The sequence below is a fragment of the Lissotriton helveticus genome, chromosome 12, assembly GCF_964261635.1.
Source record: "Lissotriton helveticus chromosome 12, aLisHel1.1, whole genome shotgun sequence".
NCBI classification, from domain to species: domain Eukaryota; kingdom Metazoa; phylum Chordata; class Amphibia; order Caudata; family Salamandridae; genus Lissotriton; species Lissotriton helveticus.
This window is the reverse complement of record NC_136073.1, coordinates 829,632,473-829,650,746: the sequence shown is the minus strand read 5'-3', so window position 1 is coordinate 829,650,746 and position 18,274 is coordinate 829,632,473. Positions and strand designations below refer to the sequence as shown.

Here is an 18,274-nt window from a genome sequence, read left to right as displayed (position 1 = left end):
AGTGCTAAAAACACCTTTTCATGGTAGATCTTTCAGTTCTGTTATGATTTTGTGTAGATATATTTTTGTTGATGTCACTTCCAACTGATTCTAAGGCAATTGTTGACACAAAAAGATTAAGGTAACAAAAATTGTTGAAAATGTAACACTCCTACATTTTATGGAGTCATAGAGGAGTTGAACTTGAATTACAGGTAAATAAATCTATTGATTAGTGCAAATAATACACCAAAATGTCTTCTCTTACAGATGTGCTAAAATAAAAATTTGTGAAGCACTCTTCAATGTTGTTGGCTCAGCATTTAACAAACAAAGTATAATTCCTAAACAATTTATAAGCAGCCTCATTTGAAAGGGGATACGTTTGCAGTAGAACATCTGCTATAAAAGACAGAAATACTGGTTGCATTGAAAATCCTATCTTTTAAGAGACAGGAAAACATATATTTGCATATTTTATGATGACCTGAGGATCAGCAATGCATAAATAGCAGAGTCCACAGGCCTTCCATTATGTTGGAAATCTGAAAGAATTATTTAAACTTCTATTTTTGATTTGTTAATAAACTTTATTAAACTTAACTAACGTCTAATGGCTGGTTACTCCTTTTTAATTGGACATTGGTAAGCAGGTTCTTGTTAACAATGGCAAATAGTTAGGCACTTGGGGCGAGAATTACAGAGAATTTGATTCCACATGTGAAATAAGCTTAGCACATTTATGACTGGTTATAAAATGGGAGGTGATTCACATTTACATCAGAAGAAAATATTCATGAAAATACCTGTGAATCACAAAACAAATGTGTAAATTGCAGAGTAAAGCAGCAATGTGTCTAAAACACAAAACCTGATCCTGGCAAATTTGTCACTTAATTATAAAACCACAAAGTAACAGTGGAGGAACTGCTGGTCTATTAATGTAAAAAAACAAAAAATCTATATGATCTAATTCAGTCAATGACTCTTGCCTGAAAAACGGGTCAAATATGACCAGATCATTTGTTTCAAATTTTTTCCTCACCAGAATATGTTGAGGAATGTTCTATATATATAGATTTATTTATTATTATTATTATTATTAAATTTGTGTTTGTTTTGCAAAACGCAGCCTTGTGACCGACTGGCACTACCACATGTTATAAGTGCGCTGGTGTTTTCGAATCAATGCACAAACTCATGTTTCCACACAGATTAGAATTACAAGTGATGCAGAGTTTACGACAACCGATAATGTCCTGGTTCGAAAAAGTCTGTGCAGTCAAGACACTTTTGGCAGGTCAAAAGTACTGGTATACACTTTGAGAAAAAGGTCTGCGAATTACACAAACATCAGGATTTGAGATGCGGAAAACCCCAGATTCTGGATGGTATTGCTAATTACCCACCTGAATGGATGCTATTTCACCTACTGAGCACATTCTGAAACCTGGAGTATCGATTAAAAAAAATAATTGAAACATGAGGGCCTTTGTAGTGCTGCTGTCTGTGATTGTGACAGTTGTCGGCTGTAGTATATTGCTGCCATCCTGAATGATTTAATGACCTGAACACCGGGTCATAGAAATTATAGATGGTTCAATTTTCAATGGAGATTGAACTGCATACAGAGTGACCGTGACCATTCTGAATGGGGCAGTCCAAGTGGTTTTATTGATGTCACATGACAAAAGCTTTGATGGGCTTTTCCATGGCTTTTTTCTTACTTTCTTTATTTTTTCTTAAATTCTTAAAATGACAAGATTGTTTTCTTAGATCAGAATGCAAAGTGTACAAGAGCTGGGCTCACACTACATGGATAGCCACACCTCTATGAGTCTCACATTTGAAACTGGCCCATTGGAGCTTTGTTGGAATAAAACTCAATAGCATTCCATAGCCGTGTATGGGTATTCTGCAGCCCAAATGGATTTTCCATCTATTTTCTGTCTACACTCAACACACCCAAGTATCACCAACTGGCACCCTGGATTATGGCAAAACATTGAAGGTTACTAATGCATATCTCACAGTTTTCCCTGTTCATGAATTGGACACATTTTGTGCAGTTGCATTTTTAGGCTCAAAATATTATGCAAGTTAAAAAAATCTTTGTGATTTAACGCCTTAACTGCGGCGGCAATACCGCCGCGGTGCGGGGCGTTCCATTGTGTGGGCGGGGCCGTGTCGGTCAACGGACATGCGTAGCACTACGAAGGTAGTGCTCACGACATCCGTTGGCCGACGGGTGCACGGAAAGGGTTAAGGCCTTTTTGTTTTCAAGGTGAATGCTCCTCTTTCTCCGGCAAGGTGTTTAAACATACCTTCTCAAGTCTTCTATTGTTTAATACATCATATATTTGCCTTAAATAATTTCCCTACAGGGAGTTCCCTGGATATTTTACAAACATACTACCCAGAGGTAATTTTGCAGTTTAACTAGTCTACTAACAAAAACTGTCTGCAACCTGATAGTGCATGATGACATACCGGAAGTCAATTCAGTCTTTCAACCTTAAAACCATAAAAAATTTAACCATATGTCTAGATAACTGAAGTCATTGAATGGCAATGTTTTGAGTCAGGGTTAAGTGCTATTACAATATATTATTAATAATATCAACACATGAATTATGGATCTCTAAATTAATCCGAAACAATCTGAATAGAAGCTATGAGAGGTCTTAAATATTCCTGAAGTTATCGAAACAATCATAGGCCAGGTTTCTGGCACAGCTCCGAAGTAAGTTTTCTTTTGTGTCTCTGGAGGTGCTTCATCATATTGGAAGCCTGAGAGAAGCACCTACCACATTCAGTGCACGGGTAGGGTTTCTCATTTTTGTGAATCCGCTGATGTGTGGCCAAGTTAGACGGCTGACTGAAACTCTTGCCGCAATCCTTACATGGATATGGTTTCACTCCTGTGTGCACACTTTGATGATACAGCAAGTTTGTTGAATAACTGAAACGTTTCCCACATTCACTACAACAGTAGGGTTTTTCGCCAGTGTGGACTCGTTGATGTTGCAACCGGTTTGATGGACTGCTAAAAGTCTTTTCACACTCACCACATTTGAACGGCTTTTCACCAGTGTGTATTCGCTGGTGTCTGGCCAAATAGGCAGACTTGCAGAAACCTTTTCCACATTCGCTGCATATAAATGGTTTCTCACCAGTGTGCCTTATCTGATGGGAGATTAGGTAGGAGGCCTGCTGAAAACATCTCCCACATTCATCACAGGCATACGGCTTTGTCCCTGTGTGTGTTCTTAAATGTGTGGTCAGTCCTGCTTTTTGACTAAAACCCTTTCCACATTTAGTGCATCTATGCAATTTCTTCCCTGTGTGAATTTGCTTGTGACCATTCAGTTTTGATAACTGTCTGAAACCCTTCCCACATTCATCGCATACGTACGGTTTTTCACCAGAGTGCATTTTCTGATGTTCATGCAATATGGATGCCAAACGGAAAGTGTTTCTACATTCCTCACATGCAAATGGCTTCTCGCCTGTGTGTATCTTCTTATGTATTTTTAAGGATGACGACCACTTAAAGTTCCTTCCACATTCTTCACATGTATATGGCTTTTCATCTGCATGTATCCGCTGATGCATGATAAAGTTTGATTTCTGGCTGTAACTCCTGCCACATTCCATGCATGTATACAGTTTATTTTCTGTGTGAATTTGTTGATGTACCTTCAATGTGGTGGGGCCCCTAAAACTCTTTCCACATTCACTACATGAATATGGTTTCTCTCCAGTGTGCTTTCTTTGGTGTATAAGCAAATTAGACTTCTGGCTATAACTTTTTCCACATTCCTCACACGTGTACATGGTTTCCTGGGCATGCAGTCTCTGATGATTAACTAATGCTGACTTCCGACTAAAACCTTTCCCACATTCTGAACAAGTATATGGCTTTACACCTGTGTGCAGGCGCTGATGTGTAATCAACTCATAATTGTGATTGTACATTTTACCACATTCACTGCAGGTGAATGGTTTGTCTCCTGTGTGCTCCCTTTGATGGTAGATGAGAGTTGGCAGTCGAGTGAAACTTTTTGCACACTGAGTACACGTGTAAGGTTTCTCTGGTGTGTGTTTTCTTTGGTGAGTATTTAATGAAGAGTAAGAATTCTGCCACTCAGTCAAGCTTGTGGGTTTGCAGATACCCCTCGCACTGGCAATGGGCTTTCTTAGTGCAGTTGAGACAGAGTTTCCATTCTCTGTTTGGATCAGTGTCCATTCGTTGCTGGGTTCTGTCTTCATTAGATACTGCATGTCTGTGTTCCGGGCAATTTCTTTCATGAGACCGTCTTCATTTCTCCTTCCTTTGTTGGGATATTTTTCATGATCAAGTGCTCGATGTTCACCAAAAGAACCATCTCCTGTTGAAATAAACAGAAAAACTAAATGCGAGCTGAAATCGACGACTATTAGTGCAAACTTTGACGTCGCCTTCCCGATATCAATGTTTAAAGATATTTAGATCGTAAAGAGCGATGATTTTTGCTGGCTTACACTAAGGAAAATCTCTATTACGCATGTTTATGCCATTTACTGTGCTTTTAGAATAATGGTCGATAACAAGTAGTACAGAAGGTGACAAAGAGGAACTATGACATGAGATCGCATTACATGCTAAAATGGAGCCCTGTTTGCATCCATATTACATATCGAAATTAGTCAATAAAAACTTTTCCCTAAAATATAAGGCTAATTTCAGTTAGGGATGCAAAGCCGCAAACCTGTCAAGAGTCTACTATTTTCTGATTAATCAGAAATACAAACACATTAGTTTGAAATTCAAATTTTAAAATGTGCCCAAGAACTCCTCCATGAACACAACTGAGACAAACGTCCTAAAATTCATCTCCAAAAGTATTCAAAGAAAGCTAACAGGATTATACTATAATTCACAAGGTGGGTAGTACGAAAAGCATCAACTCAACTGAAAGGCCACATGACCAGCTAGTCTCAGATTGATTAATTATAACACTGTTTAACATGATTGATATTAGCATGCTCAAAAATAAAAAGATCTGTAATCTGCAAAGAGTAAAACCTGGCAACTTAAACTTGAAGTATCAATAGCCCACAAAATGTTGCTGTAAGTTAAATAGTGAGAATTAGAGTATGAAGAAGTCACACCAATCATAATGCTGGCAGGAACGAAGGGTCAGAATAACTACACCCACCAACGCGAGATACACAGCAAACAGGGTGATGTCCAACATCAAAATCAATTTTTTTTCTGGAGAGTCTTAAACCCTGACCTGACAGACCAATCCAGCTAACTCCTTCCCAAGAATCTACTCAAGAACATCCTCTTCAAATATACCTATGGACCCAAATAAAAAAAAATAGAGTGCAATCACAAAGGTGGTACAGTACAACCATTTGTCTCACAGTTTTCTTAAATTCTGGATTCAGGGAAGACGTTTTAAACTGCTGGAACTAAAAGTATTTGACAAGCTCCTTGTTTCTTGTTTTTAGAGAAGATAATATAACCCTTAGTGACAACATTTGTTTAAATATACTTAAATGGAAAATAAACATTTCGAAGTTCTGTGCTGGTTGCCAGACTTAGGAATGTTGCCATCTTTTCAAAATATTAAATGACAACATCCTAATGCATATCTTAAAAGCAAAACTGCTAAATAATCAATGACCTTTAAGACTCTTCTTTAGTTGACATCTACAACGTGAAGCGAACTGATTACTGTAAAACTTTAAACCTTTGTTTCTGATTGCTCAAGTCTTATTAAGGGTTTCAAAGAATGTTGATTATTAATTATTCAAGTTCCAAGCAATACATTGCACAACGCTTCCTCAAAATGCCTATTTACTTAGCCATATAGACCACACCACCAACCATTAATCCAACTAGATAGCCGGTTTGCAAAAACATGGTTTTTCAGAGTGCAAACTACAATTCTTTTAGCATTCGAATTTGTTATATGTGGACTATAGCCGAAACCAGTAAAAAATAAGCATGAGTCTTCAAACTATGGGATAATCTCTATACTGTGGTGATGGACAGAGTATCTGAATTAAGAAGAACACTCCTACCTAGTCAAAAGATCAGGGCTTGATCCATCACCGTTTTTTAGCTCACTGCACCATCCCAGTTCAGAACCTGGCTACAAGCAAATTAGTCTGTCCCTGGCCCAGTGCATCATGGGAACAGGGCAGACCAAACTACCAAGCCAATTCTTTACTGGAAAGGAAACAAGCTTCCGGGGACCGGTTTCTGGCATTACAGCCGTCTTCGGCCCGGCTTGCTTGAATCCTGATGGTGCAGTGAGCAAGGGACTCACATCTGAGCATACCCTTCCACATTTGTGGTGGCCAAAACGATTCAAAAAGGGGGGTGGTGATGGACAGAGTATCTGAATTAAGCACAACACTCCTACCCAGTCAAAAGATGAGGGCTTGATCCATCACCGTTTTTTAGCTCACTGCACCATCCCAGTTCAGAACCTGGCTACATGCAAATTAGTCTATCCCTGGCCCAGTGCATCATGGGAACAGGGCAGACCAAACTACCAAGCCAATTATTAACTGGAAAGGAAACAAGCTTCCGGGGACCGGTTTCTGGCATTACAGCCGTCTTCGGCCCGGCTTGCTTGAATCCTGATGGTGCAGTGAGCAAGGGACTCACATCTGAGCATACCCTTCCACACTTGTGGTGGCCAAAACGATTCAAAAAGGGGGGTGGTGATGGACAGAGTATCTGAATTAAGCAGAACACTCCTACCCAGTCAAAAGATCAGGGCTTGATCCATCACCGTTTTTTAGCTCACGGCACCATCCCAGTTCAGAACCTGGCTACATGCAAATTAGTCTGTCCCTGGCCCAGTGCATCATGGGAACAGGGCAGACCAAACTACCAAGCCAATTCTTTACTGGAAAGGAAACAAGCTTCCGGGGACCGGTTTCTGGCATTACAGCCGTCTTCGGCCCGGCTTGCTTGAATCCTGATGGTGCAGTGAGCAAGGGACTCACGTCTGAGCATACCCTTCCACACTTGTGGTGGCCAAAACGATTCAAAAAGGGGGGTGGTGATGGACAGAGTATCTGAATTAAGCAGAACACTCCTACCCAGTCAAAAGAACAGGGCTTGATCCATCACCGTTTTTTAGCTCACTGCACCATCCCAGTTCAGAACCTGGCTACATGCAAATTAGTCTGTCCCTGGCCCAGTGCATCATGGGAACAGGGCAGACCAAACTACCAAGCCAATTCTTTACTGGAAAGGAAACAAGCTTCCGGGGACCGGTTTCTGGCATTACAGCCGTCTTCGGCCCGGCTTGCTTGAATCCTGATGGTGCAGTGAGCAAGGGACTCACATCTGAGCATACCCTTCCACACTTGTGGTGGCCAAAACGATTCAAAAAGGGGAGTGGTGATAGACGGAGTATCTGAATTAAGCAGAACACTCCTACCCAGTCAAAAGATCAGGGCTTGATCCATCACCGTTTTTTAGCTCACTGCACCATCCCAGTTCAGAACCTGGCTACATGCAAATTAGTCTGTCCCTGGCCCAGTGCACCTTGGGAACAGGGCAGACCAAACTACCAAGCCAATCCTTTACTGGAAAGGAAACAAGCTTCCGGGGACCGGTTTCTGGCATTACAGCCGTCTTCGGCCCAGCTTGCTTGAATCCTGATGGTGCAGTGAGCAAGGGACTCACATCTGAGCATACCCTTCCACACTTGTGGTGGCCAAAATTATTCAAAAAGGGGGGGGGTGGTGATGGACAGAGTATCTGAATTAAGCAGAACACTCATACCCAGTCAAAAGATCAGGGCTTGAGACATCACCGTTTTTTAGCTCACTGCACCATCCCAGTTCAGAACCTGGCTACATGCAAATTAGTCTGTCCCTGGCCCAGTGCATCATGGGAACAGGGCAGACCAAACTACCAAGCCAATTCTTTACTGGATAGGAAACAAGCTTCCGGGGACCGGTTTCTGGCATTACAGCCGTCTTCGGCCAGGCCTGCTTGAATCCTGATGGTGCAGTGAGCAAGTGACTCACATCTGAGCATACCCTTCCACACTTGTGGTGGCCAAAACGATTCAAAAAGGGGGGTGGTGATGGACAGAGTATCTGAATTAAGCAGAACACTCCTACCCAGTCAAAAGATCAGGGCTTGATCCATCACCGTTTTTTAGCTCACTGCACCATCCCAGTTCAGAACCTGGCTACATGCAAATTAGTCTGTCCCTGGCCCAGTGCATGATGGGAACAGGGCAGACCAAACTACCAAGCCAATTCTTTACTGGAAAGGAAACAAGCTACCGGGGACCGGTTTCTGGCATTACAGCCGTCTTCGGCCCGGCTTGCTTGAATCCTGATGGTGCAGTGAGCAAGGGACTCACATCTGAGCATACCCTTCCACACTTGTGGTGGCCAAAACGATTCAAAAAGGGGGGTGGTGATGGACAGAGTATCTGAATTAAGCAGAACACTCCTACCCAGTCAAAAGATCAGGGCTTGATCCATCACCGTTTTTAGCTCACGGCACCATCCCAGTTCAGAACCTGGCTACATGCAAATTAGTCTGTCCCTGGCCCAGTGCATCATGGGAACAGGGCAGACCAAACTACCAAGCCAATTCTTTACGGGAAAGGAAACAAGCTTCCGGGGACCGGTTTCTGGCATTACAGCCGTCTTCGGCCCGGCTTGCTTGAATCCTGATGGTGCAGTGAGCAAGGGACTCACGTCTGAGCATACCCTTCCACACTTGTGGTGGCCAAAACGATTCAAAAAGGGGGGGGTGGTGATGGACAGAGTATCTGAATTAAGCAGAACACTCCTACCCAGTCAAAAGAACAGGGCTTGATCCATCACTGTTTTTTAGCTCACTGCACCATCCCAGTTCAGAACCTGGCTAAATGCAAATTAGTCTGTCCCTGGCCCAGTGCATCATGGGAACAGGGCAGACCAAACTACCAAGCCAATTCTTTACTGGAAAGGAAACAAGCTTCCGGGGACCGGTTTCTGGCATTACAGCCGTCTTCGGCCCGGCTTGCTTGAATCCTGATGGTGCAGTGAGCAAGGGACTCACATCTGAGCATACCCTTTCACACTTGTGGTGGCCAAAACGATTCAAAAAGGGGGGTGGTGATGGACAGAGTATCTGAATTAAGCAGAACACTCCTACCCAGTCAAAAGATCAGGGCTTGATCCATCACCGTTTTCTAGCTCACTGCACCATCCCAGTTCAGAACCTGGCTACATGCAAATTAGTCTGTCCCTGGCCCAGTGCATCATGGGAACAGGGCAGACCAAACTACCAAGCCAATTCTTTACTGGAAAGGAAACAAGCTTCCGGGGACCGGTTTCTGGCATTACAGTCGTCTTCGGCCCGGCTTGCTCGAATCCTGATGGTGCACTGAGCAAGGGACTCACATCTGAGCATACCCTTCCACACTTGTGGTGGCCAAAACGATTCAAAAAGGGGGGTGGTGATGGACAGAGTATCTGAATTAAGCAGAACACTCCTACCCAGTCAAAAGATCAGGGCTTGATCCATCACCGTTTTTTAGCTCACTGCACCATCCCAGTTCAGAACCTGGCTACATGCAAATTAGTCTGTCCCTGGCCCAGTGCATCATGGGAACAGGGCAGACCAAACTACCAAGCCAATTCTTTACTGGAAAGGAAACAAGCTTCCGGGGACCGGTTTCTGGCATTACAGCCGTCTTCGGCCCGGCTTGCTTGAATCCTGATGGTGCAGTGAGCAAGGGACTCACATCTGAGCATACCCTTCCACATTTGTGGTGGCCAAAACGATTCAAAAAGGGGGGTGGTGATGGACAGAGTATCTGAATTAAGCACAACACTCCTACCCAGTCAAAAGATGAGGGCTTGATCCATCACCGTTTTTTAGCTCACTGCACCATCCCAGTTCAGAACCTGGCTACATGCAAATTAGTCTGTCCCTGGCCCAGTGCATCATGGGAACAGGGCAGACCAAACTACCAAGCCAATTATTAACTGGAAAGGAAACAAGCTTCCGGGGACCGGTTTCTGGCATTACAGCCGTCTTCGGCCCGGCTTGCTTGAATCCTGATGGTGCAGTGAGCAAGGGACTCACATCTGAGCATACCCTTCCACACTTGTGGTGGCCAAAACGATTCAAAAAGGGGGGTGGTGATGGACAGAGTATCTGAATTAAGCAGAACACTCCTACCCAGTCAAAAGATCAGGGCTTGATCCATCACCGTTTTTTAGCTCACGGCACCATCCCAGTTCAGAACCTGGCTACATGCAAATTAGTCTGTCCCTGGCCCAGTGCATCATGGGAACAGGGCAGACCAAACTACCAAGCCAATTCTTTACTGGAAAGGAAACAAGCTTCCGGGGACCGGTTTCTGGCATTACAGCCGTCTTCGGCCCGGCTTGCTTGAATCCTGATGGTGCAGTGAGCAAGGGACTCACGTCTGAGCATACCCTTCCACACTTGTGGTGGCCAAAACGATTCAAAAAGGGGGGTGGTGATGGACAGAGTATCTGAATTAAGCAGAACACTCCTACCCAGTCAAAAGAACAGGGCTTGATCCATCACCGTTTTTTAGCTCACTGCACCATCCCAGTTCAGAACCTGGCTACATGCAAATTAGTCTGTCCCTGGCCCAGTGCATCATGGGAACAGGGCAGACCAAACTACCAAGCCAATTCTTTACTGGAAAGGAAACAAGCTTCCGGGGACCGGTTTCTGGCATTACAGCCGTCTTCGGCCCGGCTTGCTTGAATCCTGATGGTGCAGTGAGCAAGGGACTCACATCTGAGCATACCCTTCCACACTTGTGGTGGCCAAAACGATTCAAAAAGGGGAGTGGTGATAGACGGAGTATCTGAATTAAGCAGAACACTCCTACCCAGTCAAAAGATCAGGGCTTGATCCATCACCGTTTTTTAGCTCACTGCACCATCCCAGTTCAGAACCTGGCTACATGCAAATTAGTCTGTCCCTGGCCCAGTGCACCTTGGGAACAGGGCAGACCAAACTACCAAGCCAATCCTTTACTGGAAAGGAAACAAGCTTCCGGGGACCGGTTTCTGGCATTACAGCCGTCTTCGGCCCAGCTTGCTTGAATCCTGATGGTGCAGTGAGCAAGGGACTCACATCTGAGCATACCCTTCCACACTTGTGGTGGCCAAAATTATTCAAAAAGGGGGGGGGGTGGTGATGGACAGAGTATCTGAATTAAGCAGAACACTCATACCCAGTCAAAAGATCAGGGCTTGAGACATCACCGTTTTTTAGCTCACTGCACCATCCCAGTTCAGAACCTGGCTACATGCAAATTAGTCTGTCCCTGGCCCAGTGCATCATGGGAACAGGGCAGACCAAACTACCAAGCCAATTCTTTACTGGATAGGAAACAAGCTTCCGGGGACCGGTTTCTGGCATTACAGCCGTCTTCGGCCAGGCCTGCTTGAATCCTGATGGTGCAGTGAGCAAGTGACTCACATCTGAGCATACCCTTCCACACTTGTGGTGGCCAAAACGATTCAAAAAGGGGGGTGGTGATGGACAGAGTATCTGAATTAAGCAGAACACTCCTACCCAGTCAAAAGATCAGGGCTTGATCCATCACCGTTTTTTAGCTCACTGCACCATCCCAGTTCAGAACCTGGCTACATGCAAATTAGTCTGTCCCTGGCCCAGTGCATGATGGGAACAGGGCAGACCAAACTACCAAGCCAATTCTTTACTGGAAAGGAAACAAGCTACCGGGGACCGGTTTCTGGCATTACAGCCGTCTTCGGCCCGGCTTGCTTGAATCCTGATGGTGCAGTGAGCAAGGGACTCACATCTGAGCATACCCTTCCACACTTGTGGTGGCCAAAACGATTCAAAAAGGGGGGTGGTGATGGACAGAGTATCTGAATTAAGCAGAACACTCCTACCCAGTCAAAAGATCAGGGCTTGATCCATCACCGTTTTTTAGCTCACGGCACCATCCCAGTTCAGAACCTGGCTACATGCAAATTAGTCTGTTCCTGGCCCAGTGCATCATGGGAACAGGGCAGACCAAACTACCAAGCCAATTCTTTACTGGAAAGGAAACAAGCTTCCGGGGACCGGTTTCTGGCATTACAGCCGTCTTCGGCCCGGCTTGCTTGAATCCTGATGGTGCAGTGAGCAAGGGACTCACGTCTGAGCATACCCTTCCACACTTGTGGTGGCCAAAACGATTCAAAAAGGGGGGGGTGGTGATGGACAGAGTATCTGAATTAAGCAGAACACTCCTACCCAGTCAAAAGAACAGGGCTTGATCCATCACTGTTTTTTAGCTCACTGCACCATCCCAGTTCAGAACCTGGCTACATGCAAATTAGTCTGTCCCTGGCCCAGTGCATCATGGGAACAGGGCAGACCAAACTACCAAGCCAATTCTTTACTGGAAAGGAAACAAGCTTCCGGGGACCGGTTTCTGGCATTACAGCCGTCTTCGGCCCGGCTTGCTTGAATCCTGATGGTGCAGTGAGCAAGGGACTCACATCTGAGCATACCCTTCCACACTTGTGGTGGCCAAAACGATTCAAAAAGGGGGGTGGTGATGGACAGAGTATCTGAATTAAGCAGAACACTCCTACCCAGTCAAAAGATCAGGGCTTGATCCATCACCGTTTTCTAGCTCACTGCACCATCCCAGTTCAGAACCTGGCTACATGCAAATTAGTCTGTCCCTGGCCCAGTGCATCATGGGAACAGGGCAGACCAAACTACCAAGCCAATTCTTTACTGGAAAGGAAACAAGCTTCCGGGGACCGGTTTCTGGCATTACAGTCGTCTTCGGCCCGGCTTGCTCGAATCCTGATGGTGCAGCGAGCAAGGGACTCACATCTGAGCATACCCTTCCACACTTGTGGTGGCCAAAACGATTCAAAAAGGGGGGTGGTGATGGACAGAGTATCTGAATTAAGCAGAACACTCCTACCCAGTCAAAAGATCAGGGCTTGATCCATCACCGTTTTTTAGCTCACTGCACCATCCCAGTTCAGAACCTGGCTACATGCAAATTAGTCTGTCCCTGGCCCAGTGCATCATGGGAACAGGGCAGACCAAACTACCAAGCCAATTCTTTACTGGAAAGGAAACAAGCTTCCGGGGACCGGTTTCTGGCATTACAGCCGTCTTCGGCCCGGCTTGCTTGAATCCTGATGGTGCAGTGAGCAAGGGACTCACATCTGAGCATACCCTTCCACACTTGTGGTGGCCAAAACGATTCAAAAAGGGGGGTGGTGATGGACAGAGTATCTGAATTAAGCAGAACACTCCTACCCAGTCAAAAGATCAGGGCTTGATCCATCACCGTTTTTTAGCTCACTGCACCATCCCAGTTCAGAACCTGGCTGCATGCAAATTAGTCTGTCCCTGGCCCAGTGCATCATGGGAACAGGGCAGACCAAACTACCAAGCCAATTCTTTACTGGAAAGGAAACAAGCTTCCGGGGACCGGTTTCTGGCATTACAGCCGTCTTCGACCCGGCTTGCTTGAATCCTGATGGTGCAGTGAGCAAGGGACTCACATCTGAGCATACCCTTCCACACTTGTGGTGGCCAAAACGATTCAAAAAGGGGGGGTGGTGATGGACAGAGTATCTGAATTAAGCAGAACACTCCTACCCAGTCAAAAGATCAGGGCTTGATCCATCACCGTTTTTTAGCTCACTGAACCATCCCAGTTCAGAACCTGGCTACATGCAAATTAGTCTGTCCCTGGCCCAGTGCATCATGGGAACAGGGCAGACCAAACTACCAAGCCAATTCTTTACTGGAAAGGAAACAAGCTTCCGGGGACCGGTTTCTGGCATTACAGCCGTCTTCGGCCCGGCTTGCTTGAATCTCGATGGTGCAGTGAGCAAGGGACTCACATCTGAGCATACCCTTCCACATTTGTGGTGGCCAAAACGATTCAAAAAGGGGGGTGGTGATGGACAGAGTATCTGAATTAAGCAGAACACTCCTACCCAGTCAAAAGATCAGGGCTTGACCCATCACCGTTTTTTAGCTCACTGCACCATCCCAGTTCAGAACCTGGCTACATGCAAATTAGTCTGTCCCTGGCCCAGTGCATCATGGGAACAGGGCAGACCAAACTACCAAGCCAATTCTTTACTGGAAAGGAAACAAGCTTCCGGGGACCGGTTTCTGGCATTACAGCCGTATTCGGCCCGGCTTGCTTGAATCCTGATGGTGCAGTGAGCAAGGGACTCACATCTGAGCATACCCTTCCACACTTGTGGTGGCCAAAACGATTCAAAAAGGGGGGTGGTGATGGACGGAGTATCTGAATTAAGCAGAACACTCCTACCCAGTCAAAAGATCAGGGCTTGATCCATCATCGTTTTTTAGCTCACTGCACCATCCCAGTTCAGAACCTGGCTACATGCAAATTAGTCTGTCCCTGGCCCAGTGCATCATGGGAACAGGGCAGACCAAACTACCAAGCCAATTCTTTACTGGAAAGGAAACAAGCTTCCGGGGACCGGTTTCTGGCATTACAGCCGTCTTCGGCCCGGCTTGCTTGAATCCTGATGGTGCAGTGAGCAAGGGACTCACATCTGAGCATACCCTTCCACACTTGTGGTGGCCAAAATGATTCAAAAAGGGGGGGTGGTGATGGACAGAGTATCTGAATTAAGCAGAACACTCCTACCCAGTCAAAAGATCAGGGCTTGATCCATCACCGTTTTTTAGCTCACTGCACTATCCCAGTTCAGAACCTGGCTACATGCAAATTAGTCTGTCCCTGGCCCAGTGCATCATGGGAACAGGGCAGACCAAACTACCAAGCCAATTCTTTACTGGAAAGGAAACAAGCTTCCGGGGACCGGTTTCTGGCATTACAGCCGTCTTCGGCCAGGCCTGCTTGAATCCTGATGGTGCAGTGAGCAAGGGACTCACATCTGAGCATTCCCTTCCACACTTGTGGTGGCCAAAACGATTCAAAAAGGGGGGTGGTGATGGACAGAGTATCTGAATTAAGCAGAACACTCCTACCCAGTCAAAAGATCAGGGCTTGATCCATCACCGTTTTTTAGCTCACTGCACCATCCCAGTTCAGAACCTGGCTACATGCAAATTAGTCTGTCCTTGGCCCAGTGCATCATGGGAACAGGGCAGACCAAACTACCAAGCCAATTCTTTACTGGAAAGGAAACAAGCTTCCGGGGACCGGTTTCTGGCATTACAGCCGTCTTCGGCCCGGCTTGCTTGAATCCTGATGGTGCAGTGAGCAAGGGACTCACATCTGAGCATACCCTTCCACACTTGTGGTGGCCAAAACGATTCAAAAAGAGGGGTGGTGATGGACAGAGTATCTGAATTAAGCAGAACACTCCTACCCAGTCAAAAGATCAGGGCTTGATCCATCAGCGTTTTTTAGCTCACTGCACCATCCCAGTTCAGAACCTGGCTACATGCAAATTAGTCTGTCCCTGGCCCAGTGCATCATGGGAACAGGGCAGACCAAACTACCAAGCCAATTCTTTACTGGAAAGGAAACAAGCTTCCGGGGACCGGTTTCTGGCATTACAGCCGTCTTCGGCCCGGCTTGCTTGAATCCTGATGGTGCAGTGAGCAAGGGACTCACATCTGAGCATACCCTTCCACACTTGTGGTGGCCAAAACGATTCAAAAAGGGGGGGTGGTGATGGACAGAGTATCTGAATTAAGCAGAACACTCCTACCCAGTCAAAAGATCAGGGCTTGATCCATCGCCGTTTTTTAGCTCACTGCACCATCCCAGTTCAGAACCTGGCTACATGCAAATTAGTCTGTCCCTGGCCCAGTGCATCATGGGAACAGGGCAGACCAAACTACCAAGCCAATTCTTTGCTGGAAAGGAAACAAGCTTCCGGGGACCGGTTTCTGGCATTACAGCCGTCTTCGGCCCGGCTTGCTTGAATCCTGATGGTGCAGTGAGCAAGGGACTCACATCTGAGCATACCCTTCCACACTTGTGGTGGCCAAAACGATTCAAAAAGGGGGGTGGTGATGGACAGAGTATCTGAATTAAGCAGAACACTCCTACCCAGTCAAAAGATCAGGGCTTGATCCATCACCGTTTTTCAGCTCACTGCACCATCCCAGTTCAGAACCTGGCTACATGCAAATTAGTCTATCCCTGGCCCAGTGCATCATGGGAACAGGGCAGACCAAACTACCAAGCCAATTCTTTACTGGAAAGGAAACAAGCTTCCGGGGACCGGTTTCTGGCATTACAGCCGTCTTCGGCCCGGCTTGCTTGAATCCTGATGTTGCAGTGAGCAAGGGACTCACATCTGAGCATACCCTTCCACACTTGTGGTGGCCAAAACGATTCAAAAAGGGGGGTGGTGATGGACAGAGTATCTGAATTAAGCAGAACACTCCTACCCAGTCAAAAGATCAGGGCTTGATCCATCACCGTTTTTTAGCTCACTGCACCATCCCAGTTCAGAACCTGGCTACATGCAAATTAGTCTATCCCTGGCCCAGTGCATCATGGGAACAGGGCAGACCAAACTACCGAGCCAATTCTTTACTGGAAAGGAAACAAGCTTCCGGGGACCGGTTTCTGGCATTACAGCCGTCTTCGGCCCGGCTTGCTTGAATCCTGATGGTGCAGTGAGCAAGGGACTCACATCTGAGCATACCCTTCAACACTTGTGGTGGCCAAAACGATTCAAAAAGGGGGGTGGTGATGGACAGAGTATCTGATTTAAGCAGAACACTCCTACCCAGTCAAAAGATCAGGGCTTGATCCATCACCGTTTTTTAGCTCACTGCACCATCCCAGTTCAGAACCTGGCTACATGCAAATTAGTCTGTCCCTGGCCCAGTGCATCATGGGAACAGGGCAGACCAAACTACCAAGCCAATTCTTTACTGGAAAGGAAACAAGCTTCCGGGGACCGGTTTCTGGCATTACAGCCGTCTTCGGCCCGGCTTGCTTGAATCCTGATGGTGCAGTGAGCAAGGGACTCACATCTGAGCATACCCTTCCACACTTGTGGTGGCCAAAACGATTCAAATGGCCATGTCTGAACTGGGGTGGCAGAGTGGGCTAAAGAACGGTGATGGATTAAACCCAGATCTTTTGACTGGGTGTGAGTGTTTGATTGGTTCAGATGCTCCGTCCATCACCACCCCCTTTTGTACCGCTTTTGGCCGCCATAAGTGTGGCAGGGTATGCTCAGACGTGAGTCCCTTGCTCACTTTGCCACTGGATTCAAGCAAGCCGGGCCGAAGACGGCTGTAATGCCAGAAACCGGTCCCCGGAAGCTTGTTTCCTTTCCAGTGAAGAATTGGCTTGGTAGTTTGGTCTGCCCTGTTCCCATGATGCACTGGGCCAGGGACAGTCTAATTTGCATATAGCCAGGTTCTGAACTGGGATGGTGCAGTGAGCTAAAAAACGGTGATGGATCAAGCCCTGATCTGTTGACTGGGTAGGAGTGTTCTGATTAACTCAGATACTCTGTCCATCACCATCACCCCTTTTTGAACCCATCCATGGGTGGTTAGAGGACACAATGATTGATGCCCAGACAGGCTTTAGCTAAAGGAGTAGGTATTGCAGGCCAATTGTAGGAAAGTAGGACCTGCTTTTATGGTTACCCCAACTTTTTGCCTGGTGCTAAGCTGTTTTTGACTAGTCTGACTGGGATCCTGCTAATCAGGACCCCAGTCTCTCTGCTTTTCTCCTTTAAATTGTTATGTTTTGTACTTAAGTACATCCCAGATTGGATACTTAGGTGCCCTTGTAAGTCCCTAGTATATGGTACTAAGGTACCCAGGGCATAGGGACCATAGAGGTCCTCAACGGGCTGAAGCATGCATTATGCCACCCATGGGAGACCATTCAAACTTTAACTACAGGCTTGCTATTGCAGCCTGTGTACGCTGGTGCTAGCACCACTTATGAAAGATATAGGTTTCTGTATGGTGCACAGGCACAGAGAATGCAACAGACTAAAAGAGGGATGAAGTGGATCCCAAACGAAGTCCAGAGTGCCCAGAAGTTGAAGTGGTGTCTGAATTGAATTGTGTCCCACAACAAATCTAGGGACCTACACTGAGGTAAGCCCTTAAGTACCCTAAGGAAAGGGTTGGGACGATTCAGGGTTCTCTCCCAGGGGAGAGTCTGGACAGGGAGGAGGTTACTCCCATGCCCTTTGTCCAGTTTCGTTCCAGAGCGGGAGCCAAAGGCTCCCAGAGCTGGTTTGAACTAGACTATGCAAAGAGGCACCAAATGTGCCCCTCAGGCTGACTGAGTGGCGCTAG

General features: G+C 46.2%; 1 protein-coding gene across 2 annotated transcripts in view; it reads right to left on the bottom strand.

The window, feature by feature from the left end:
- Positions 1-238: 238 nt before the first annotated feature.
- The window catches only part of LOC144798973 (uncharacterized), a 29,027-nt gene continuing 10,991 nt past the window's right edge, over positions 239-18,274 (bottom strand). For both annotated transcript variants that reach the window (XM_078670115.1, XM_078670114.1), the window contains exon 5: positions 239-4,370. In XM_078670115.1, the coding sequence (XP_078526241.1) occupies positions 2,692-4,370 (1,679 nt within the window). In that variant the 3' untranslated portion in view covers positions 239-2,691. The remainder of the gene's footprint in view (positions 4,371-18,274) is intronic.